The sequence below is a fragment of the Mesitornis unicolor genome, unplaced genomic scaffold, assembly GCF_000695765.1.
Source record: "Mesitornis unicolor isolate BGI_N332 unplaced genomic scaffold, ASM69576v1 scaffold39686, whole genome shotgun sequence".
In the NCBI taxonomy this organism is placed as follows: Eukaryota; Metazoa; Chordata; class Aves; order Mesitornithiformes; family Mesitornithidae; genus Mesitornis; species Mesitornis unicolor.
The window spans coordinates 33,170-59,004 of record NW_010191033.1 but is presented as its reverse complement, the minus strand read 5'-3'; the positions used below and the strand labels follow the sequence as shown (position 1 = coordinate 59,004).

At 35.3% G+C, this 25,835-nt stretch overlaps 1 protein-coding gene across 1 annotated transcript in view; it reads left to right on the top strand.

Moving 5' to 3' along the window:
• Nucleotides 1-259: 259 nt before the first annotated feature.
• Nucleotides 260-25,835, top strand: part of LOC104542343 (protein quaking-B) — a gene marked incomplete at both ends in the record, with an annotated part of 43,067 nt that continues 17,491 nt past the window's right edge. Inside the window, one exon of the mRNA XM_010186611.1 lies at nt 260-376. Coding sequence (XP_010184913.1) covers nt 260-376 — 117 coding nt within the window. The remainder of the gene's footprint in view (nt 377-25,835) is intronic.

Genomic DNA, 25,835 nt, shown 5'->3' with positions numbered 1-25,835 from the left:
AATGAGGACAAAATCAGCTGTTAAACTTAAAAAAACCTATTTTCACCTGAAACCTGTATCCCCTGAAGTGGAGGTTGCATAGGTGTCTAATGTATGAAAATAGTACTTACCTCATTCTTTAACCTCAAGTATTTAGGGTAGTGTTCTAAACTGATAAACGCTTGATGATATTTTAGAGACAGAAGTACATCTTGTTAAATTTTAAATTAATTTTGTTTACTTACTTTTACAGAAATAATCTTTTATTTTTTCCCCCCAGTTTAACTTTGTTGGAAGAATCCTTGGGCCCAGAGGACTAACAGCTAAACAGCTTGAGGCAGAAACAGGATGCAAGATAATGGTCCGAGGGAAGGGCTCAATGAGGGACAAAAAGAAGGTAAGCTTTTGAAAGGTAGTGTAGTTTCAGATGCATAGTTTTATTTCCTAACAAAGGGTAAGCTCATGTCTCTCTTACTTGCTTTGTTCTTGCTTTATGCTTTTTCATTATCTAGTGATTTTTACAGACTTAATAAGTAACACAGCCTATCCTAAAGAAGTGTGTGCTCCGTAATGGTGCAATTGGAAGCCTAACTAGCAATTATAAAATAATTCCTCAGTAATAACTAACTTCTAACTTCATGTTTCCCAAGGTAAAGATAAAAATTTGAGTTAAATGTATTTTTCTGAGGAAGAGCTGTTAACCTGAAAGGTGTTCTTAATAACTTCCTTGCTTTGAAATACTAAAGTAGGGATTTGTGCAAGTAGTGTGGATTGGAAAAAATTATTTTATGCTTTTCTGGCATCGAATTGTGTCCCAGTGAACCAAGAAGCACAGTGTTTCTGGATTTGCTTTGTGTTTGGGTGGAGTTGCAATGTAACCAGGGCTGTTCCCTGCCCTGTCCTGTAATATACATGCTCTGTCCATAAAAATAGCGAAGCCACAATTTTCGAGATAGAAAATAGCAGAGCTACACTTTTCAGGATAGAGCCATCCTGAATGTTGAGTTGCTGTGCTGGTAACTCTTTGAAGTAATTTATTTTTGCAGGTTTATGTTCTAGCTATTTCCCTCCACCTCTGGTTACTAGTCTTGAAGTTGTACCAGCATCTCCACTGCAGTTTTGAAATGTGCACTTAGCAGTACTTTTTTCCTCTCTGTTCCCATAAGTATTATTTATTTTTGTTCTTTCTTTGGAAAAGCTCTTCTTTCCCTTATCTGATCAGCCACATAATAGATTCTGTTGATACATGTGTAGCACATAACAATTAAAATAGAAAGCTAATGTCTACCCAGCTAAAAATCTCAGAGCTTATGACTGTCTCTTTCAAACTTCATTTGATGTCTCCTGTTTTCATAATCTACTGTAATACTGTCACTACCCTTTCTCTTATTCTACCTGTAGCTATTTTGGATATTTAGATTACCAGCTTTTGAGCAAAGATCTATTCTAACCTGGAGAGCTTTTGGTTGTCTAAGTTCTGTAGAAGAGGGTGATATTGTCTTAAATGCTTGATTTATGAATGTTTCTTTTTTTAAAACATAGTTTGTCCTGAATTCCTTTTACCTCTTGGCTGGGGTGACATTTAAAAAATGAGTCCTACTGTTACGAGGTTTAAACTGTAAGTGGTAAATAGAACTCATAGAGGATGTTGAAATACAGATTTCCTGTAACTAGGTGTTGGTGGGAGACATTGCAGTTTCTGAGTATTAAAATTTCAGCATGCTTCCTCACTCAACATACCAAATTGTGTGGGTGTAGATGCTATATTTTGAAGCCATGTCTACGGTTGCCAATATGAGAAGAGTCTTAAGTACATAGCTTTGTGACTATTAATAGTAGTCAAACTTTCACATATTCTATCATTTTGTTTTTAAAAAAGTATATATACTGGGGCGGGAGATTTAGTGAAAATACTGCCTCCCTTTAAGAGTTTGTAAACTTCAGCTAGTTTTTGTAAGAGAAGATCGTTTGATCTACTCTTGGTGAATTAGACGTTAAGACTTCTGATTACCCGTGTAATCAACTATATCTTTTATTATGTGCAGTATACTAAAGTTTAGTTTCCAACGAATGAGTTTTCCAAATACCAATTCTGAAGAGAAGTACTGATAACTTTAAAAAGTGAGTAGTTAAAAGTTCATTCAGCTTTTAACCTATTTGAACAGAGTTTTAAAAATACATTGCATTTTGATCAATAATACAATTCTTGTGTTCATTTATGGGCAGAATTTAAGTTTATTGCTGCTCCCTCTTTGTTTTAGGAACAAAGGAATGTTCTGGGAATGGTAATTCTGGGTTGGGGTAGTTCAACAAGAGTTGGGTTATGTAGCTTTTTTCTGAATAAGAATGTAAGTTCTGGTTTATTTATGTTCTTAGATACCATAAGCTAAAACATTCAGGTGTCTATTCTTCAGAAAACTTTTAAGTATAGATTGAGACCCCAAGCTTAATGGTCCAGAAATAACATCTCAGTGTTAGTAGTGAATGTATGTGTAATTAAGATAATAGCTAACAAGTATGCTCTGATACTTCCTTAACAGTTTCCCAGATTGGCTTTCCTGTGTGGAAAAGCAAAATTAGTTGCGTTAGCTGTACTTGCAAGCAGCTACATTAGTGTAAAAAGAAAAACAAACAACCCTTCATCTGAGGCCTCAATTTTTCTTCTGAAGAGACCCATTCCCCTGTAAATGTTTCAAGATCCTTTAATAGAAAGTGTTTAGAAGAGTAAAGATTGCTTTCATATTCTGGAAATTGCTGTGTCCCTTGGCACACGTGTCATAATCCCCCCCTACTCCATCTCTTCCCTATCTTTCTTGTTCACACTAGTCTGAACAGAAACCCAAGTGGCCCAATGAATTGCTCATCGGATATGGCAGCCACTTTCCAGAGTGACTAACTGCATTTTTATTAGATCTGTACAGCCTTCATTCTTTGAATGCTTTTTATATTAGGTCCTACTGAAGATATGTCCAGCTAGTGAAAATGACCTGCGTCTGTTCTATCAGCTGGGCAGGCACTTATGCACCACCAGCCAGTGTAGTACATGTTCATGCACTATGTCCTTCATTCCTCTGAATTGCCAACTAGAAAAAACACATACTCTGCAATGGTTTTGGTCACCACCGTGTGTTCTGACCTATCTGTTCAATGTTCATGTAGGTCATGGAGTTTGTGAAGTGTCTGTTAGAGTCACAGAATGGTGGAGATTGGAAGGGACGTCCAGAGGTTCTCTTGTCTAACACCTCTACTCAAGCAGGGTTGCCTAGAACAGGTTGCCTATGTCAGTGTCCAGACCACTGTTATGTTTAGTGCCCATGACCTCCCACCACTGTACTTCAGAACCTGTCCTTTCCTGCGAGGAGTAATCTCTCTAGATAGCTTAGGCAAGTTGTCTGTCTGGGGAAGTATTTTTTGGACTGATTTCTCTGACCCTTCCCACTTTTTTTGGAAAGCTGTCTTCAACAAGGACAATTTCTGTATGGTAGATCAGCTAGAGCTTCCTACACATTAAAAGCCACAGTCTGATCCAGTCAGTGCTTTAATGCCTATTACTTCTAAGTTGTCAGTTGCTGGAGGATATTTTTGTAGCACGGAGTAGTTGACCATTGACGATTTAATGAGATAATGCTGCAGTTAGCATTGAATAGTAAATACTTTACTGTATTTGAATGATATAACAGTATATTTGAATACCAGATAGTATAATATTGGTTGTTAACCAGTGTTGAGTACCAAATAATTTTCTTGATAAAACCTGTTTTCATGCCATCCATTCCTAATCTTTCTATAGCTCTTTGCTTTCCTGAGGGGATTAGTGTTATTCAGTAGTTTGCCTTTTTCAGACTGGACTCTTTGTTGCTATACCATTGTTGCTGCAGTAGAAATAATTTCATAATCACAGATTATGATGTAGTTTGTGATGCATCCCAATAAGAAGTTTATTCTAGAAAAGATTTGGAAGCTGTATTCAAGACATGATGACAGACAGACTAAAGTAAGAACAAGTGACATTTTTCAGTTTAGGGGAGTAAGTATACTTCTTGCTATTGGCTTTTGCCTCTTTTCCTGATGAATTAGAGATTAACTCCTTAGTCTTGCTGTGCAAAATGACAAACTTGTTTGGCAGTGCCTTTTAATGATAACCACCTTTTATTTTCTCAAGGGGCTTTTTTCTTTGCAGGTTTTACTCCAAAACACTAATGCATGTCAAAGTGTAAAATACAGAAGCAATATATCCTCTCATGGAAGGTTAGGTTACTTTAATTGTTTTTTAAAACCCTTCCCTTTCATCTGGGGTCAATGTTATTTAGAAAAGCGAGTACTCAAGATTTTTCCAGTTTTCGACTGACTAGCTTTGAAATTTGGAGGAGATAAGAAATGCAAGTTAATTTGTATGTGTATTTTATAAGTATTTCGTATTTTTGTGTATTTCGTATCTGCAAACCTGATTGTCCAGCAGTAGCTAATCTTGTGCTTCAGGACATGGTTTAATGGGCATGATTGTGTCAGGTTGATGGTTGGACTTGATGATTTTAAAGGTCTTTTCCAACCTTAATGATTCTATGATTCTATAAAGAAAACTGACTGGATGTGGGAAGGAATTAATTACTAAACCAGTGTCAATCTGTAATGTGACAGCTACATGGTACTATTTTGTACTGTAAACTGTCTGTCTGCTTTTCTCTTCCTACCTTGCTATTGGTTGCAGAATCCAAGATAAAATAGAAAGACTGACATGCTGGAAAGTAAACCACCCGGGTTTGCTCTGTAGAAAATTTTTCTTTCTTGTGTGAGTCAATGAAGAGAAGTGATGAATTAGGAATCTTTGTCATATGGCCAAATCACTTGAACTAGCATCAAATTTTGAAACTTGCCGACAGATTTTCCCCCAGAAAGCAAGAGAAATGCTCCAGTCATTTGTATCTGAGGCTCAGCTGGTAATCAGAACATCTCTAGGCAGCTTTAGACATATTTAAAATCAAAACCTTAATTACTGTGAATATTGTGATTAGAGCCTGGAGGTACTCGAAGTAGATTTTTGGGGAGTGGAGAGGGGTTGCAGGCATTCATCAAAAGCTAATGAATGTGTAACTTTATTAACACCAAGACATTTTTTGCTTAGTCTTAATGCACCTCTTGTTAGGTAGTGAGGAAAACTGGCAGTTTTCACCCCAGTCAAATAATACTGCTTAATAAAGGGGAGGAATGTCCAATGATGGAGAAGCAAAACGTTGGCTTCTGTCATCTCCCTTGTCTTTCATGAATTCCATAAAGCAGATGTTGACACACCCATCGGGAGTCAGCTCTGAGCTCTTCTACTCATTGGCTGCCATTATCTCACCTAGGGTTATGCAGCCTAAGTCAGGCTGCTGGCTTGTGGCACTGTTGGTCAACTACATTGTTTATTTTCCCATTTCTTCCTGCTTTTGGTCAAGAATCTCTTCTAGAACAGTGTGTGAGGAGAGGGCATTATTTGTTTTTACTTCATGAGGAAGCATTTCATGATGATACACAATTACTTTTTTTTCTTACATTTAGGTCATTCAAAGAGAAAGGCAGTTCTAAATTTGAAGAAATTTATGCCTTCATCTACTGCAACAAATGCAAATCTGTTGCACTTTGCTCCATATTAGATATTGTGAGCTGATTTGTGGTTCCTGACCTACAGTTTACTTGTTCCTAAATCACTGTTCACCTTGCAAGCAGAAATTACGTAAGGTTTCATGAAAGACAAGCTCTTAGTTAATACCAGTCTTGACCTTTGGCTGGTGCAGAGTTTTCACAGTAAGTAGATAGTTCCAATTCTTTGGACTCTCCAGTTTTCTTTTGTGGATTTTTTGTTGGTTGGTTGGTTGAGGTTTTTTAAACATTAAGGCTGAAAAGAGATTTAAAAATTAGCCTTGGTACCTATGCAAAGCTTGATGAAAAGATTAGAAAGGAAAAAGGTAACTGTCTTTTTATTGGGATATTTTACTACATTTATTTTATATGCTGTATAGAATCAAAGTATTACATATTTGTAATATTTTAGTACCTTTTAGTCTCTGAAATACCATAAGATACACTTTGATTTCCAATAGGAAGTCTTAACAAACACTCAGTTTAGGTTATAAACTGAAGCTTCTGATATTCAATAATATGTACTTTGTAGTGCATCTTGTAAAACAAGCTCAATTATTGCTACCCTAATTACAGAATGCTCAAATTTCACATTCTATGAAAAGTACTATGTATTAACAAATACTAAAGCTGTGATGCTCACTCATATACTGAAATGGAATACATTTAACATATGGTAGCTAATGGTAAAGCTGTTCTATGTTTCAGAATGAAAGTTTGACCAGCCATCATTATACTTGTCTTCTGGGAATAAATTGCATGGTTCAGGCCTACTGCCTCTAAAATCTGCCACTACACACAAGCCTGCTGCTGGTGTTTGACGATTTTATGTATCTGTGTTGAGAAATCATGGCCATGGTTTGGAATGGCAATTTAAAAACATTCTTTAAGTAGTTTAAAAGATGAGTTTTTGAGTATTTTTTAACATCATTAGTAATAACAAGAAAAAAATTCTCTTAGTGACCAGGGACATTGGCATGTGAAACTGAAAAGCAAGCACATGTACATAATCTGTGACTAGAAGGACTGTAATTTTATTTAAAAAAAAAAAAAAATCCCTTTCTGACAATGCAAAGTGGGGTTTCTGGAGGTCAGGTGTTTACATTTACATGTTTACATTTAGAACTATATCAGAATTCCTCCTCAATATCCATCATTTAGCGTACTGTTTGTTAAAAGTTGACCAGAAACTTGCTTGCTGAGTCAGTGTGGAGCAGCAGTTCAGCATGTTGGATGTCATGGATTATGCCTTGTTAACTTCTATTACACGTGAAAGCTGTAGCTTGTCTGTGTAAGAGGCTGCCAAACTGATGGTTACGTTTGCTGGTAATTGCTATCAACTTCTGTGACTATACATTAGAAGTCATTGTACGAGCAGGCTGCTCAGCTACGATTGAGATATTACCTGCACAGCATGTTCCTGAATCTATTGCATTCAGGTTATAAACTTTTAATATAAAAATACTTCAGGCATTCAGAATGCAGTGTTTAAGATATTACCCTTGGAACAATTAACTTCAGCATCTAGCATCCTCTATAGTGACATTTCCTCTAAATACACTTCCTTGTAACTATGCATGTTTGCATTGTTTGATTTCTCAAACTCATTCAACAAACTTGGGAGGCTTTCTTCATACTTAATTTTTAACCACTACAGTAATAATTGGCCTTTTATTCTTAAACTAGTTTTGACAAAAGTCATATTCATATAAAGGTACTACTGAATTCAACATACCACAACTGCTATTTTAATACACAGTGAGGAACGTACCATATTAAGCTATATGAGAATTTGTATGTAGCTCTGTGGTGAAGAAAAATCCTCTAGCTGTTAATCCAAGCCTGTTTAAGCATATACTTGGTGGTCCATGCCACTTTGTCTTCCCAGAGGTTCATTGTAAAGCATAAGATGTAATGAAAATAATTTTGGTTGCTTGTAAGCTAGTTTGGTTTTATTCAGTAGTGAGTATTTCAGAAAATAGGCTTTCCTGTTCCAATTTTGAAACCTTTATTGCATTTGTAACCACTTACTTTGAATGCAGGAGGAGTTGTAAAGCTAGGTTTTATTATTTACTTAGAATTGCTGAAGCATGGCCTTCTTTCCTTTTCACCCACAAACCAGAAGTCTCTTGAGTTATATCCCTGGTAGGCTGGAAATGGTGACTCTGAAGATACAAGAGTTTACAGTATTAGTTAATATTATAAAAAAAAGAAAAAAAAAGTCATCACAGACAAAAACTCCTCTTATCAAGTTACTAATTTAATTACATAAGTAAATGCTAAAGGCTGACTATTAGAAACTATACTTCAGGAAATTCAAAAGGCAGCAATGTGGAAGGTAACAGATATTATTTCTTGAATTACCCCCCACTGAATACTGACTTCTTTTAAATCCGTCTGTGGGGGTTTTGTAGTCTAGAGTCTCTAGAGTATCATCTTTGAAATCTTACCTGCATACATTTTTAAGTAAACAATGTTCGGTTCACATTGACAGTAGTGAAGAAGCTTAGTTACATATGGGAATGTGAATTTTACATTAAGAGAATGGTTTCCTTAAGTTTTATATAAGATTTGACAAATACTTCTAATTTGTAGTAGTTTATTGCAGAAGTCTTTTCACTTAACAGTCTCAGGAACACTCTTACTTTCAAGAGCAGAATGATTTTTATCTTGAAGGATGGGAAAATTTAGTTGTCTAAGGGCCTTGTATTGCAAAGCAGTATTAGTCTTTCAGAAAATATTGATACGTCTGATGCAATGCATCTTTTAGATAGGCTTATTTCATACATACCTTTGCTTTTTATTGGCTACTTACTGAATATATCCAGTATGTATTGGATATGTTTCTGCCTGTGCTCAATACAGAGTTGCAGATTTGAGCAAATATTAACACTGTTAAGATACATGTTTTCCTGTGTAATGTGAAAAGTTGTTGAATTCTTAGACTATAATTAACTTTGATATCAGAACTTGATTATATGTAATTTTGTTCTGAGAGTAGTTAAATTGGTAAATAGTTAACTGGCTACTGATGTAATTAGATATGGAATTAACTAACTTCATGGCATTAAAGAAGTTTAAGGCACTGGAATGAGAAGAATGTAATCAAAGCCACTCTAGTATTAACAGAGTTGTATTATACTTTCCTTTTATTTGTGGTTTTTTAATCAGATCTGTGTAAGCAAAAAACATTATGATCAAGAGGCAAGAGAATCTAGATTATCCTGAAATTGGAGAAAAGTAGCATGAAGTGTAGTGGAAAAAACATGTATCAAGGGAATGTTGAATCATTGCCTGAACATCTGTGTATAAACGAGTCTCTATTTTATAAATTAAAATTCTACTTCTATTGAAGGGTAATTGACTCATCTTAGTCTGTACCATGGTAGAAACCATCTTTCTGCAAAATTACTCCTAAGCTTTTGTTAGGTGGGAAGCACAGGGAGTGTTAATTGTGTTATAACAAGTTGACTAGGCTGCAGCTCACAGCTATTTGGATCTGGCATTTGAATAGCAGTTTTGAAAGGCTTGGTGGACAATTCATATGGAATTGTTTTGAAGTATTGACAAAATTGTCTGCAAACATCTATCTGCATTTTACTTTGTGTAGCAAAGTAGTGAAAGAAGTGAATGTTTTTTCCACACTTACTGGCAGAAAAAGATGAAAGACAAGTTACAGAACTAGGCAAGATTTTGTTTTATCAGTGTGGGGATTCTTATGTACAGTCATATGATTGCTTAAAACTTTAATCTTCTCTTGCAGGGGGTAGTAGTGTTGAACGTTATCTAATAACACTAAAATGAGGGAGTTGATTCTTGTGAGATTCCACAAATAATAGAATCCATAATATTTCCTTATCTTCGTGATGTGCTGTGAAGGACGACTAGTGGTTTTGCAAACTTCACCGCTGTTCTCATTTATCAGCGCCACTAAACTCTTGCTGGACTCTAGATTTTTCTAGGCTGTAACTTTAACCTATTGGACTGCCCTTCAATGGATGATTAAGTGTTTGGTATATGGAGCTGGCTTTTTTTGAACTTCCTTAAGAATTAATGTTGTGATACTGTAAACTTGCTTACCAGAAATAATTTGAGATCAAGGCTGCGTTTTGAGTGCATTTGTTGAGTATCAGGAAACTGCTAGGATTTCTGTGTGGGAAAGACCTTACTTAGTTTGAGTCTCATGGGAATCTCCCTGTCCTTCATGAAGATTGAATCTACTTAAATGCAGGAATGGAGGCAGAACCTGTTGATTTGGGGAAGGAAGCAGCATGCCTGTGTGTTTTCTGAGTCTGTATCAGTTCTTGCAGCCCTTGGTTCTCCATATTTTTTGGGGGGCTGCCAGCAAGCAGAATACAGGTTGTTGTTTACCATCCTGGATATGGCTCCTTAGGGTCAGATTTAGCAATTTTATTGAGACTGGTAGGAAAGCTATTTTGCATGGAGCAAAAAAGTAAGCACGAAATAAGATACCACTATTGCTGAAGCTAAATATTTAAATTACTAATTGAATATTTAGTAGACAGAGATGTTTTTCCAGACGGAGACAAATATTCTGTATTGTTTCGTTGCAGCAGGATACTGGTTTCTTTTTCAACTTGGAAAAAGTCAACTGTATGATAACAGTAACAAATCATAATTCCTAAAATGCCTGAGTGGTTTGCCTTTTAAACTTGTTTTTAGATGATGATGGTCTTTTCTCAGATCTGTTGGCTCTGTGTTAGTCTTTGTCTTGCATAGACTTGGATTAAAACACATGTTACCCTTTTGCTAGGCATGGCCTACGGTATAGTATATTAAAGATAAGAATGAAATTTTTTTAAGTAGCTGTGTAGATGTTAATGCGTAAGCAGTGGGACAGTATCCTTACTTTCCAGTTTATCAAGCTATAGTTGCATGATTTTGGTGTTGATCTTTACACTTCTCAGGTAGAGAGGGATTTATTGACAGACAGTTGCATGTTTTATTAGCCTTTTCTGAGAATAATTAGCAGCTTCTGCTAATTATTCACACTTTTCACATCTTTTTGGGCAGTAAATGGGGAATATGTCTTAGACATGCATTTAAAACTCAGAACAATGTAGTTTAAAGTACGTATTGAGTACCTGCATGAAAGGATGAAAACTTAATTCGAATGTTTAAGGCCAGATACACAAATCTGTTATTCTGCTAAAGAAAACTTGTTACTGTTACAGTGGTAGAACACTTAGCAGTGGCCAGTACTGAACTTGCTTGGAGACTGTTTAACTTAATAGAATCTGACATTCTCTGTAAATTATCTGATTTGATTTTTAAGTGCCACAAACTCACTGTGGAACACACAATGTACAGTATTCATGCTTGCTTGGTAAGTTTGTTAATGTGAGTAATTCTTGAATCTAATTTGGATCATAAATCAATTCAGTACTGTATTCCTACAAGACAACCGAAATCTTGTCCTCTAACGTTAATAGCGTGAAATGAAGAAAATATTAAGCTCGTTTTGGGTGTTGAAAGTATAATCTGCAAAACAGTGACTTCATTCAGGCAATAATTTGTGTGTGCCTGGCAGAATGTAATAACTGGCAGATGAAGTAACAGGAAGACTCTGTCTGTAAGAAAACAATTGGAGTATCAAATGTTTGGGTGGTTTTATTAGAAGATGTTGTGGAATTATGTAGAAAACTTGATGAGAATGGGTGCAATCAGTAGAGGGAGGAGGTGTCTAGTTGGTACCAAAATGTCACGCATTTGCCACAGAGTTGTTGGGGTGCACCAGGATATTTTCATGTGTGAAGAACTGTTATTTCTGAGGGATGAACATGCACACCGGAGTGTAGACAGCAGTTCAAAATAATTTACAAAGCAGTTATATTTTCATAGCAAGAGCTATGGGAGATTTTTTTTTCTTCTTGAGTCTTCATAGGATCATGAATCCTTTTTCTCTCCTAATGTTTCTGTTCCTTTTGTTTTGAACTAGATCAACTTTTTTTTTTGTCCTCTTTCATGAACTTCTCCCTTGTTCCATGAATTATGTTGATTTTCCTTGCTTTGTCATACGGTTCCTCTTAGTTCTCTATAGGGAGATCTTCTCTGGCTGTCTTTTTGCAGCTTGGTCCTTGCTGACCTCCTTCTGAACGGTCATGTGCTTTATAAATAATTTAAATGAAAGGTGGGTTAATTTCCATGGTGCTTCATTTGTCCTCTGGAAATACGATGAGATGCCATGGAAGTGCACTAAGCTGAGTTTTGGTTTCTAGCAACACTTCATATATTTGCATGAAGATAGCGAATGGTATAAACACTGGAGTAAAAATAGTGTTGCGACTGGGGAACTTGAGTAATTTAAGCAAGGAAGATAACGAGGCTTAAGAAAATCAATGAGAGACTTCTCATGCTACTCACTAATTAAGAGTTGATATCATTAAACATGTCAATGTCCATTTGAAAGGGAAAAAAATCCAACAGCAAAAATATAATAAAAAAATATTTCCTAAGAGCCAGGATGATTATTGGATTTGCAGTATTTACTTGCCTCAAAGTACATAAGACTGTGATGCACAAAGAATGTGAAGTCTGAATATAGGAGCTTTTGAAGAGATGTGGAGAGTGGATACTGATGTTGCCCTCAGACTTGACTAGAGGTTTCTGTAGGTAATTTGTCAATGTGACATGAGGATTGAGTAAAAATTAAATATTAAGATTAATTGATATCTCAATTAGAATTCTTGGAATCCCTTTTGATTCTTGACAAGTAAAATATGTAATTATGAAACAAGGTGTCCTAGCTTCTGTGTTCTAGTGGTGTTTTTCTGTGCACAAGTGGAAGGAATTTTTCTTCAAAAGCAAAGAACAGCCTGTTAATTGAGTGCCTTGATCTGGCATGTGGCCAGTAAGTGCATGTACACTAAATGTTTGGATATAATACTTATTATGTAAATTATTTATTACAATTTTTTGTGGTTAGTAAGTCTGGTGCAGGTGTTACTCTTTTCCCAGTCTTTCCCTGCTATTCTAACCATGTGTTACTGCACAAGTTTGGTATGAATGTTTTCCAGTAAGGGTAGTGTTTCGTGGAGGCAAAAAGGAATTGAATGTTCTGGTGTGGAGTTATTTTAATTGTTTAGAGGGGCTTTTTGAGTATTGGTATTTTGGTGGCTTTCTTTGAAAATTTTTTAACACCGTGGATAGCAATTTATCTTAAGAAAACTTCTTGCAGCTCCATAGCCAGCAAAATCAGACCCCAGTGTTATAAATGAAAAGCTGAAAACTGATCTTTCTGTTCTCCTGTCCTCTCTTGATACAGTCTGAGTGTTGTAGATGTGTCATCTCTGCAGTCTGAAGCTCTGGGAACAGTTCCCAAAATCCTGTCCAAAGCATGGACATAGTCTCCTAGTTCTCAGTATTTTTTCTCTTCTGGCTCCTATGTTTCTCCATGTCAAAATGACAGGTTAGGATCTTTGAACTCTGGATGACAGATCCTGACGTGGATTGTGTGTTTCTGCTGTGGTGGTGCTTGGGAGAGTAAGGAAAGAAGTGCTGACAGCGCCTGGTCCGTTCTGTGGGAAAGCTGCTGTTCACTTTTCGCAATTGCAAAAAGTTTGTCTTGAATAAGGAAGAAGCATATATTTTTTTTTGTTTTTGGAAGATGGGACTCCTAGCACATTAATGTCAACTCTGTCACTGGTTGTGTACAATTTGGGACATTTTTATAAATGGTTGTCTGGAATGTTTAGTCCTGCAGCTGTACAGAAATGATTCATGCTTACCTGGCAACCAAGTGTTGCTAAAGGTTGGAATACCAACCCACGATTAGCTGACTGTCTGAATCCACCTGAAGTACCTGACTGATTTAATTCATCCACTTGACGAAATTATTCGGGAGCCACTTAAGATACAGTACTATTGATTTCGGATGCCCCAGGTATTCAAGGGAATTTAATGTTTAGGTTGCTGAGGGTCTTGGGGGTATTTTGTTTTAACTAGCTTGCTGAACTGGCAACTGATATATACTATGAAGAAATAAAAGCTAGTGCTTGACAAACAAATTAAATTTTTATAATGAATTTTTATAGAGAGAAGTATAGGTTGTTTTGTGTTGATAATACCAAATGACCAAGCAGTCTCTGAGGTGGCTTTGAAACAGTCATTTATGTTTCAAGTTGACAACACTGAAATTGATTGTTGACTTAGATTTTGATTGACAGAAAGACTTAGAACATAAATCTGTTAAGTCATACTGAGTCATAACAGCATTAATCAGAAAAGGTTTTAAGATAAGCTGTGTTACAAGCTAAAATAAGTGATAAATCTTATAGTTATTAATGTGGTTGGAAATACTAAAGCTAATCTGGAAATTAGTATGTGGTGAGGTGATAAGGGTATTGTAAATGCCGAAATTGTTTTTTTCAGCCTGACTAGTGGAATTGTTCAGTATCCATCCTTTTAAATAATTTTAATTTAGCTTGAAATGCACCTTTTTGAAATAGTTAAATTAGTAGTAAAATTATCATTCCCTAAAAAAAAACCCCAAAACAACAAAACCCCAAACAAATAAAAAAACCAAACCAAACCAACAAAAACGCCCAGAACAAACCAAAAATCCCAAACACACTTCTATATACATCTGAAGAAACAAATGTTTTGAAGAGGAAAAATGCATTTCCTATTGATTTGTTTCAGTTCTCTTAAGGTAGTCTTTTTTTTTTTTTCTTGTTACTGCAGGCTTCAGGCCTATTATTTGCAGTCTAATTGAATGTATGTTTCCTGACTTACAGTAGAAGAATCTACCAGGTAGAATAAAATGTAATGCTTTAAAATCAATCATATTTGGCTTATTACTTGTGTTCCTATTGAACCCCCTGTCAATTGGCTGTTTTTTCAAGTTGGAGTATGAAGTATAGTAAACCGGACTAGATAATGCTGCACCACTAGTCTTGCTAGATGCAGAAACTGGCAAGAATCTGGCATTTTGAGTATGCTTTTTGGATCCTGGCCTTTCACAGTAGTAGATACAGGACTTTTCCAGTGTGACACCACTGAGAGGGAATATTTGGGTTCCTCTGTCAGCAATATCATTCTTTACGTCATGCTGTAGCGGGTGGGAAGTCAAATGCGCAGTTTGTTTGCTGCTCAAACAGTTGTTTACAGTGACTGTTAGGGAAGAAGCAACAGAAAAGTTATAAAAGTTGTATGGGCAACAACAGCAAGGTGATAGTGACTTTTGCCTTATACTGGCTGGTTAAATAAGGGAATGATAAAATCAAGTTGATCATTTAAAGGAAAAAAAATGAAGCAAGTTTGAAGACCCTCAAAATGTCAAATAATTTGTCACTCACGTTCATCTGTTAGCTCATAAATGTCGGTTCTTGTAAAAAGCCTTTCTAGCTTTTCCTTCAATCTGAGTTTCCCAAACATTTCAGGGCCTACAGCTGGGCTTCAGAGTTAAACTGTTTCTTTCAGGTTTTTAAACAGACCTCTGATTCAGGCATCCCTTGTAATTTTTGCTGGATCTGTGCTTCTGTGAGAGACATCTTGAATGGTGGCTGGCAATCATGGAGTCAACTGGGAAAGCATTTTATTTACTTCAGTTACCTGGCTTGAAAGCTATGCCTTAGGAAAGAACTGTTTCAGCTTCCTTTGTTAGTGTACATTTCCTCACAGCTGAGTCACTGAAAATACGGGCTTGCTTTTAGGGACTTCTTTTTTTTTTTTTTTTTTTAACTCCTTTTAGCTTGGAGGTGATTTTGTGATCATTTATAGAAACAACTGACTAACCCCTCCCCCCATCCCATTTTGTTCTTGCTTCTTTAGAGTTTTGCAAGGCAAGCCACTATCAATGGCAGACTGTAGTTTTGTGTAACAATATTTTACAGACTAGACCCTACAATATTGCAGTAGTTCTGCTTTTCTGCGCTTTTCAGAGCAGCTGCCAAACATCCTTTTCCCACCATCTTAACCTGTGATTAGTGGATTTATGAAACTGGGTGTCTTTTCAAGAGGCCCCATGAAATGCATCACAGAGATCTAAGCTCATGTATTGTGATGTAGGTGCATGAAATTTTAAGTCTGTACTTCTATTGGAACATATCTGTGAGCCCTTAAAAAAATAAAGGAGGGGTCAAAATGGCTTTTCTTGCCAAAATTATATTAACCACATAGTTTCATAGTGACTTTCTTTCAATAAAAATATTTACAATATACACTGAAAAATTATTGATATTCAATAATTCTACACCTTCAGCGGTGAAGTTTATTACCAACACAGTATCATCAAATATACAAACTGAGTTTTTTGCTGATTTGAAGATGCAGCAAGCCTCAGGTCTTGAAAACAACAGTAGTGGGAAGAGTGCCCAAAGAAGATGGTATTTAGTTCCGACTTAGTTAACCACTATCGTGTATATATTAAATTAATTGTAAGGTCGTTTTCATTCCCTGATGACCCTTGTTCTGGGTAATGTGCACTCCCGTATTTGCTTCTGAAGCCCAGATAAATGCAATCTGTTGGAATGATTTTAAGACAACAGCAATTTAATGAATAGCTTGTGTGTACAGGAAGAGAGAATAAGCTTGATTGCTTACAATCTGACGTTTGAAAAAGGATTTTTTTAGATCTCTTGTATTTGCATATCTAATTGCTATGTAATCAAAACTAAGTGAACTGTAGCTACTTGAAACCGAGAAAAGAAAGGCAATCATCTTTACAGGGGGAAGTATCCCGCTCATATGCAAGCCTGTCTGAATATTAGAATTACATTCTTTGTGTTTAATTATAGGTGTCTCACTGAGCAGTAAATTTATGCCTGTGTATTAAAGGAGTGAATGTGACCCTGAAACATCAGCTTTCCTTTGTTGAAGCCAAGCATTGGCATTGAGAGAACTTAACAGTGTTGTGTATTTTGGTGATAAGGGATTGTGCCAGAATAGCTGTTAATTACCTGCTTTGTTTGATATGGAAAGTAGTGGTTCCGCACTTTTCTTCCCACCAGTGACAGTACTCAATTAAAACTTGTATTAAACAGTGATAATGCCTTCGTTTATCTGGTGGGGAAGATGTGAGGTGAAGAAAATTAACAGGATTTTTTCAGCTGTTTGGAGGTGGCTTTGTTTTTTTCCATGAACCTAGTGACAGTAAAGAAAAATGCTGGGGTATTTTTTGTTTGTTTTGTTGTTTTGGGTTTTTTGTGGTTTTTGTTTGTTTTCCTCTAAATTCTTTGACTTTTAAATCTTGCACTTAACTTCTACTGTAGCCACTATTAGTATAAAAAAAAAAAGTCCTTAACTATAATGTGAAAATTATACATTTGGAAGATGCTTGTCCTGTCCTGTTCCATGTCATTCTCTGTGTGAAGCATCTGTTGCCATAGGTTCTTATTTCACTCTTTTTTTGAAACTTTTTTGCATTGCTTACATGTCAGAAAAATAGGGTTTTTTAAATTAAATTTATTGCCTGAGCTTTTTTATTCTAATTATTTGAAGCATGTTTTCTAACAAAGACGGTTTTCTCAGCTTCTGTTAATAATTGTTTAATAAAGAAATCTCCTCAGGTCTGATTTTGAAAGATTTTTCTAATCAGTATAATGTTTTCATCTTAGGTAATTCTAAAGTATGTGACAAAACGAATGTAGGTATCTCTAAGTAGTAGCTCTTTTTTGTATATCTAAACAGAAATAACGAAGAAAGAAGAAAGACTTGATAATCTGTGTAGATCTTTGTCTTTGGATAGCAATGCTGAAGAATGCTCTAAAATTGCGAATGTATGGAATACATCAGTAGGCAATAAGAAAGGGTATACAATTGTTACAGTAACACTTAAATGCTTTTTTTATTTCATTAATCCAAATAAATTAAGGAATGGCTTGGTTGCTTATGAAGTTTGGAAGGTTGTTTTCAACAAGCGTGAACAGCTTTATTCTGGAGTGAAAGCTGAATGCTTGGTGCTAGACTAATTTGGCTGAAAATGTGAAACAGTAAGTGAAAAGGAGTAATTACTGTAACGGCTTTAAAGCATGTACACAAAATTCTTTTGAAGATCTCATGGATATGGCAATGCATGGTAATTCAACTAGAACTTCAGAGCTTCAAGTGATAAGTGAATAGAGGTCACATGCAGAAAGTAAGATTAGTTGCCTGCAATAATTAGACACAATTAATAAAGCTTGTTCAGAAGGCATATTGTGCATACTGAATGATTACTACTAATGGCTGGTCTTTGGGGAAAACCTTAGATTTAAACAAAAAGACCCAACCCATTGCATAGAAATACCTTAAAAGGCTTTGTAAGGAGTGGAAAACTTGAAAAGCTTTTTTGTTTTGTAGAAAATCTAAACAGAGTGTCATTGTTAAAGAGCAGAAAGCTAGCTTTTATTTGGTAATGGAACTAATCTCACAGGAGGGAACCAAACTGCGGTGAAAAGTTGGGTTAAAAAACTAGTGTGAATTTATCATAGTTTACAGAAAGAAAACTGTAGAAAGCCTTGCTTAGATAAGATCTCATAAATGGCTTGTTTTTGAAATAGCCTGCTTTTCATTTGAAGTAAATGTTTTTCTGGGTATGATAAGTGATAAAGTTCATGAAATTATTAAATTACATATAATTAGTAATAAAGTTTCATATGACTATTGATTACTTTTTAAAATAAAACTTAAAGTCAATAAATGTGAACTTGTTCCTATTTGCCACACAATTCCACTTTCATATAATGTAAACATTGATAAGCATTAAATAAGAATTTGATAAGGTGTTTTATGATCTCGCATTTTGAAGTGGAATGATCTGTGTCCATTTCTTTAACCGTTTTTCCAATTTTCTTTCTTCCACACCGTAAAAAAAAAAAAAAAAGTGGAATGTAAATTCTGAGATTTAGATAAGTAGAACTATTTCATGGCATAGCAGTGCTGCAATACAGTATTGGTGTAACTGTGTTAGCTCATCCATGTAGGATTAGGTTCTGCAGTGTTTAGATATCTTCCGATGATCAGACATGCTCATTGAATGGTCATTTCACTTTTTAGGTGAGTGTTGCAACCCACACTGTCCAGTCACAGATAGTTCTTCTAATATCAAAGCTAGTTTGTTGAGGCTTCCTTAAACTTTAACGTATTAATGTGAAATCCCAACTTCAGATAAAGTTGAGTGCAATGTTCTTCCAGAACCAATAGTCTCAAATGGGCATATTGTACTTTTTGTTCCCTGTAAAGCAAGGATAACGAGCCTATCAGGTTTTTCTGTTTAAATTAAATTGTTCTGATTACATTTTATTGACTTTGGTCACTTGCAAAATAATGTACTAACATTTTTTGAGTGTTCTGTCATTTCAGTTAGACTTTTGAGGAGCTATTTTAGGTATTTTCTCTTAGATAAATTTCCTATTTCTGTATACAAAATATAAAAATAATGTTTTGATATTCAATTTTGAATAGGTATTAGTCTGCTGTATTGTTGCATAATCTCTGCATGCGTATCTTTTTGCAGAGTGGAAAATTTGTGTTGAAATAATTTGCAGTGTTAAAATGTGGGAAAATAAAAAACTTTTTCTCCTTTAGCAATTGTTTTTTATAGACCCTTTTTGCATTGAGCACACTTTCCCTTAACGTTTTTTACTGTTCATCTAGGACTTTCAGTCAGTCGTGGGGGGAATTTTGCTATATCTGATTGTGCCCTAGAATGAGGTTCTTAAGTCTAAGATTGAATGGAAATTTTCTTTTCCACTCTTAACTTTTCTTTTTTCATTTCAAAATGCTAGCTGGAGTGAACAAATCAGGTAATTTTCTGCACTCACCCCATCAACAGTTTTTCCGGAATTTCATTTTTAAGTTGGACAAAAATGTTGTGTGAAATCATACACTTGTTCCAAGCTCGCCATGTCGGTAACATTTGAAAAAAACCCCAACCCTCCAATTTCTTTTACCAAGAAGCTTTAGGACATCACAAATCTAAAAGCTGAGAGTTGACTTTCAGCTTTTTAAATAGTCCTCCACAAGAATACTATTTGTTAAGCATCCTGGTGACAGGTTTTATGTACCACGTGAGGAAAATTCAGACCCCTTATCTCCCCCCATAATCTGACTTTATGGTACTTGTCATTTGAAATATATATACACCTGCTAAACATGCTTTTTTTTTCTCTCTGATGAGAACAGTACTGCTGAAAGGATGTCATAAAACTTGTTTTTATTGCTGATGTACACAGTGAATCATAATTCGAAGATCCTATGTAGGATCAGCAACTAAAACATTGAAAATGTGAACAATAACAATATTTTATTTATGGTTGGGATCTATAGAGCATGTCTCACATTTGTACTTGTACTTTTTATCTGCATAACAATGTATTTACATGCACCTGGTGTTTGAAGTACTCTGTCTACTGAGGTCATTCTGAACATAAGATTTTAAAGTAAACAATGGTGATATTGTAGTTTTTTATTCCCTCTCTCCCTTTTCTTAGCCATTTGAGAGACAGTTGAGAGGAGAATGCGATACTCTAAGGCATAAAAATTCAAAATTTACTGTAAAAGAAAGTAGGGAGAATTTACCATTTAGCCCTTGGAATCAGATTTTGGGTGATTCAGAGCTCTCTTCAAGAAAATGTGAAGGATCCATCTAGAAACAAACTTTAATTCCAGACATTAGCAGAGTCAAGTTATGATGACCTTGGATATGCTCTAAACCAATTTATAATGATTACTGTCAGAACAGTTCTTTTTCTGTTGAAAAGTAATGGCCTATGATATATTGGAGGCCAAATTAGGTCATTCTGATGATTCCTTCTGGTCAAAATCTCTGAAATTGGAAAAAAAATGACTTAGTTAACCATGAGTATAAAACTAGAGATAACAGTAAAATGTACTGAATAACATTTCAGTATAGTATAGTGAAACATTTAATTTATCAAAGCTCCATAAAATCACAAAAAATTCTCATTCTCTCTCTGTATCTATATATGTGTGCGTGTGTATGTAGTGGGTGTATACTACTGAGGTATGTAACAATTCTATAATCAGGTTGAATTTAAGAGTTTTTTCCCTATGTCCAGCTTTGTGCATCATGGACTTTGTACATATATTCTATATGCTAAAATGAAAATAGCTTATTGGTGAGGATCAAGCTAAAATTTTGGGGCTTCAGTATGGTTTGGCCACATGTAATCTCAGAGAACTAAAATTTTAATTATGTAGGTTATTTGATGTTTTGGTTGGTTTTTTTTTTTTCCTTTGGTCATGCTATGAAACAGGACCTTTCAATAGTAGCGAATGCCTCACTGATCCTGAATTCAAGAAGGGTATTCTGCAACAAGTTTTAATGATTAGAGTACTGGGCTTTTTTTGTGTGTCTTGTTACTGGCTTTAACTTAGCTTAGAAAAACATCTTAGTTTAGACAGGCTTAGCAGACTTTTGGGAGATTTGCTGTTTGTTTTAAGAAAAGAAAGTATGTTCACTTGGGCAACAAAGTTGTGAGTGTCTTCAAGGATTTTTTTAAAGATAAAAAAGAAAATGAGGCATGATTGCAACAGGAAATGAAATTCTGCAGCAACTTTGGTGAGATGAACAAGATCAGGCCTGAGAGTTCAGGAGGAAACTGAGAACAAGGTGTTAAGTCTCCACAAAACAGTGACAACAGGAGAAGAAGTCATCTTTTTTCCCGAAACATACTCATTAATGCTGCCTTGTCTGTGATTTTTACAAACACATTTTCTGTGAGGATAAAGTTTCCTGCTTTCTGCAGCTAAGAGTAATTTTCATATATGTCAAACTAGATATTTTACCGCTTCTCTGAATTCCAGTTTGTTCTCTTCTGTCTTCATACCAGCAGTTATAGTGGTTATAGTGTTAAGAGGTATGTAATTAGTTGGAGGTGGGGGTGAATATGAGGACATACATAACTTGCAGAAAGCATAGGTTTCAGTATCCTGGGATGACTTAGCTAACAGGACCATGTCTTGTTGTCTACATACCACCAAAAAAAATGCTTATTCCATTACAGAAGATAAACATTGGTAATGCACAAATGACAAGCTCACTATGGAGCTGTGTGCTAGTTAAGTCTGTGCCTGGAGTTTTGGATGTTAATGTGCTTATTCAGAGTTAATTTAGCTGTTCTTCGAACTCTCCATGAACATACACAGTGCAACTTAATTTCTTAGTTTAATTCTTTATTTTCTTAGTGCCTGTACTTGTGTGTGTATATTGAGAAAAACTGTTCACTTGCCTGTGGTTTTCAATCTGTGTGTGTCTTTTTTGTGCGCTACTTGATTATCAGATGTCAGATTTGATTTATTGGTATCTTCAGAGTAAAGAATTGGAATAACACCTCCTGCCTAAGATGGGGCAGTGTTTTAAAACTCTTAATAGGTAAGTTACCCTGCATGTTGTATTATGCTAGAGAAAGCTGTTAAAACAGTTATATATATATATATATATATTTATATGCCCAAATAAAAAAAGAAAGCAATCTGTCACCTGTGTGTAAATGCTTTAAAGTGCTTTGTTCATCCATTGATTTGGCTATGTATTTTACCCTGTTGATCTGTTTTAACTTCTTCACAGAAGATGCACTATGCCTACTTTTTATTTTGCATACACTGCAACTGCAATGTATCCCTTTCTTGCCTTGTGGAGCTTGAGTGCTGGCATGTTAAATAGTTTTATATTGTTTATTGATTTCAGGCTTTATTTATCCTCATTACAAGAATGTGATAATTCTACTTAAAAAAGAGGGATACATCTTATTAACCCTGCCTACAGGGTAAGGGTTGGGGGTGAAACATCGAGGATATGGAGTTTTTACTGTGTATGCTTGGCTGAGCACGACTTGCACTGAAGACGTTGTTTTTACTCTTGAGTATTACTGTGGTTTGGTAAATAGTTAAAATATGCTTTACTAACAGAGGGGGGGAAAAAAAAATCTTACCACCAACATTTTCTGTTAATTTTTCTAATTTTTCTGAGTTCTTTTTAACAAAGGTGCCTTTTCCTGTGAGACCATAAGGTTTTGCAGCAAGAACTTTTGAGTATATGGTCTAGGCATTGTTTCTAAATTACAGCAGCAGATACATTTCCTTCAGGTTACTCTGTGTTACTGTGGAGAATAGCATTGAAACTGGTAGTTAGCATACTTTGATTTAATTCTTGTTTCTTTTCAAAAGTCTTTTAGTCACTTCTGTTCCATAACTTTTAAATGGGTTTTAATGCTTTGTATAAAATAGTTGCATAGGTAGGAGGGCTATCAAGATCTTAGTTGCATGGGTAGGATATGTTGCATAGTAAAAAGGGTATTAAAAACATTACTTAAAAAAGTAAGATATTTTTGCCATTGGTATGTTTGACGATCTTAAAGTGAATTCAACACAATATAAATACACTTTAAGTGGGTGTTAGAATCGGTATTGAAATAACCACAGATATTCTTAAAACAGAATTTAATTCAAAGGGTCCTTACTTAATTTTTGTCAAATTATGCAGGATTGAAGAGGCTCCGATACCCTTAAGCACAGTAGTGCCTGAACTCTGTAAACTAATAGTATTAGGAGTCCTCAAAGGACAAAATCTTGCTGTCACAAATTATTGAAGATTTTCTGTAAGTGGCATGGCACTGTGTTTGGATTGATCTGATGGTCAGTTCCCATTAAAAGCCTTAGGACATCTGTTTCCACCTTTTCACGTGCATCCTCAGGAGTCAGTTGAGTTTGGGAGTTTCTTAAATTGGGCTCTGCACAACTGTCGAAGCACGGGAAGTAGCAGGGAATGAGGACCACTATTGTCAGTGATCACTCTTTGTTAAATAAACTTAACTTGCAGAGTTAAAAGTTCATCTTTGCATTTCATGATGAGATACGAGTGCCTAAATTGAAATTATTTTACTTTTAACTTCTAGTTTGCTATATTTCACCATTGATTTCATCCAGTAAAGTAAGTTTTTGATTAAAAGGATTCTTGTTCAGCAGAAAGGAGAAAACAGTATAATTTTGTGATTTTTTTTTTTTTTTCTTCATAGCTTTGAAACTAGTATCTTGTGTGTGACCCTGGAATCTTAGCTTTCTAGACTTCTAAGTTACTCTTCTAGAGTAAACTTCATTTTCTTAATTTTAACTTATTTTCTAGTACTTTATTTTCAGTACTTTAAAGAAAGATGAATTTTTCATTTTTTCTTTTTTTTCTGATTTTTTCCTGTTTTTTGTTTGTTTTTTTTTTTTCTCCTTCCTCCCCCCAAAAAGAAGCTACCCAAAACAACAACAAAAAACAAATCAAAATAAGCCACCTTTGAAATATGCAACTGGAGCATTTAATTTCCTGTCAGTACTGTTTGAATTGGTGTCTGCTGCTTGTTGCAACTGCAGAATTAGCTTGATAATTGTTGGGAATACACAGAGCTGAGCTGATGAATAGACCTAGGGTAAGGATGCCCAGGTGTTTGGTCTACTCTTGTGCAGAATACACATTACCTGAGTAAGTTCCTTAAAACGCTGCTATCCATGAAAGAAATACTTGTTGAACTGTACCTTCTGTCACCAGGTGTTCCTGTCTGAGTATATGAAAATTAAATACTTGGTTGTCAGAGGAGAATATTGAGGCTGTCTAATGCTGGTTTAGCATTTTGGCAAGATCGCATTCCATGTATGTAGTGATGAGGAACTTCAGCCAGGTGCCTGATTTGACTTGATTTAAAACATTGACCGTGACCCTGTAGTGGTTGAGTGTAGTTTATCTGTGATATATAATTTAAAGACAAAACTTCTCATAATAGTGTTTTAATATACTTTGGATATATTTTTCCTTTTTGAAGGGCATCCTGCTTTTGTTTCTCTTGAAGACTGCATATTTTTCATAAGCAACATTTTGAACTTCTCTATTTACAAAAAAATTGGACTTCCCTCTTTCATATATAGTAATTACGTAGTCGACATGTGAGTGAAAGGAATAGAGAAGGGGCTTTAAACCGTTTTTAATGGATTACATGGTACCATCCCATCTCACTTTAAACTCAATGAGCTATTATGGTTGCCCCAACGATAATGGGTAATGGTTAAAATAAACTATCCTCTTCACTCTTTTATATTGGTATGAAATTCACTTTGATTTTTTTTTTAATTAGCCTCATGCTAATGTGATGAAATGCACTATTTTTTTGAAAAAAATTCGCAGAAGCTAACTGCATCACTATCGCATACATACAGGCTGTCTTACAGGCATGTTAGTAGTGGAGGAGAAAGTCATGTTTGTCTGCCTTTTAAAGCTAGCCAGCTCATGGCTTTTTTACTCTTTCTCATTTGCAAAGAACTTATAAAAGTTGTTTTTTCTACATATTTTGCTGTTTTGAAGCATAAAGAAGCCCTGAAAAAAGGACTAAAGCTTTTGGTTTTTTTCAATTGTTTTTTATCTTAAAGTTCCTTTTTTATTTTTTTTATAATGTAAATTCATAAAACTGTGCACAAATTGCCAATAGTGACAGTGCAGGAATATTTAACTCTGGAAAGGGATTTTTTCTGTTAGTCATTACTCAAATGAAGGAGAAATTGAAGGAGGGTGGGAGTGAGGGGAAGAAAACTCAAGTTCTTTCTTCTGTGAGTTAGCTTCTGTTGACTCTTGCATTGTTTTCCCTTAACTAGGTTGTCTTATGGCTTCTTGGGATTTCAATCTCAAGTGTAAACAAGGAGGAATAACTTGTGTCCATCACAGGATAACATAAAAACCCTAATTCCAGCTCTTCATTCCTCTCTTAAACATCTTAAAGAAGCAAAATAGGGCACAAGCCCAATTTTTGTTTGCTTTTCAGGTCTCCTTAAAGAGCAGAGACAACCATGATCCAGCAGTTTTGGAGGTAGAGGCAAGTAAATGTTTTACTTCTTGTAAACATTCCAGTAAGTTTTTGCAAATCACCTACAATTTGAGGAGACCCTGGTTGAAAAAGAATTACAATCCTTCCTTCCCTAAATGGTGAATTTGCTTTGTATGCTTGATGTGAGGAAAAATATATTCAAGTTTTTATTGATTATTGACAGGCTTCACATCAGTTACACACTGTTGCAATACCTAATTGGCATAAAAATATACAAGTTTAATATTAGGAAGGTTTTTTGATAATAGTTGTTGAAGCTTTTTATTTGGAACCTGTCTTCAAAATGTAAATTGTCTTGGGTGGTTCATCATAGTGATGTTCTTTTTAAAAAGCAATAAAAGTATGTGGCCAATATTTGCTACCTCCAACTGCTGGTGTTTAAATCAGCTCTTCAGCATTCTCACTTAGGGCTGTTCA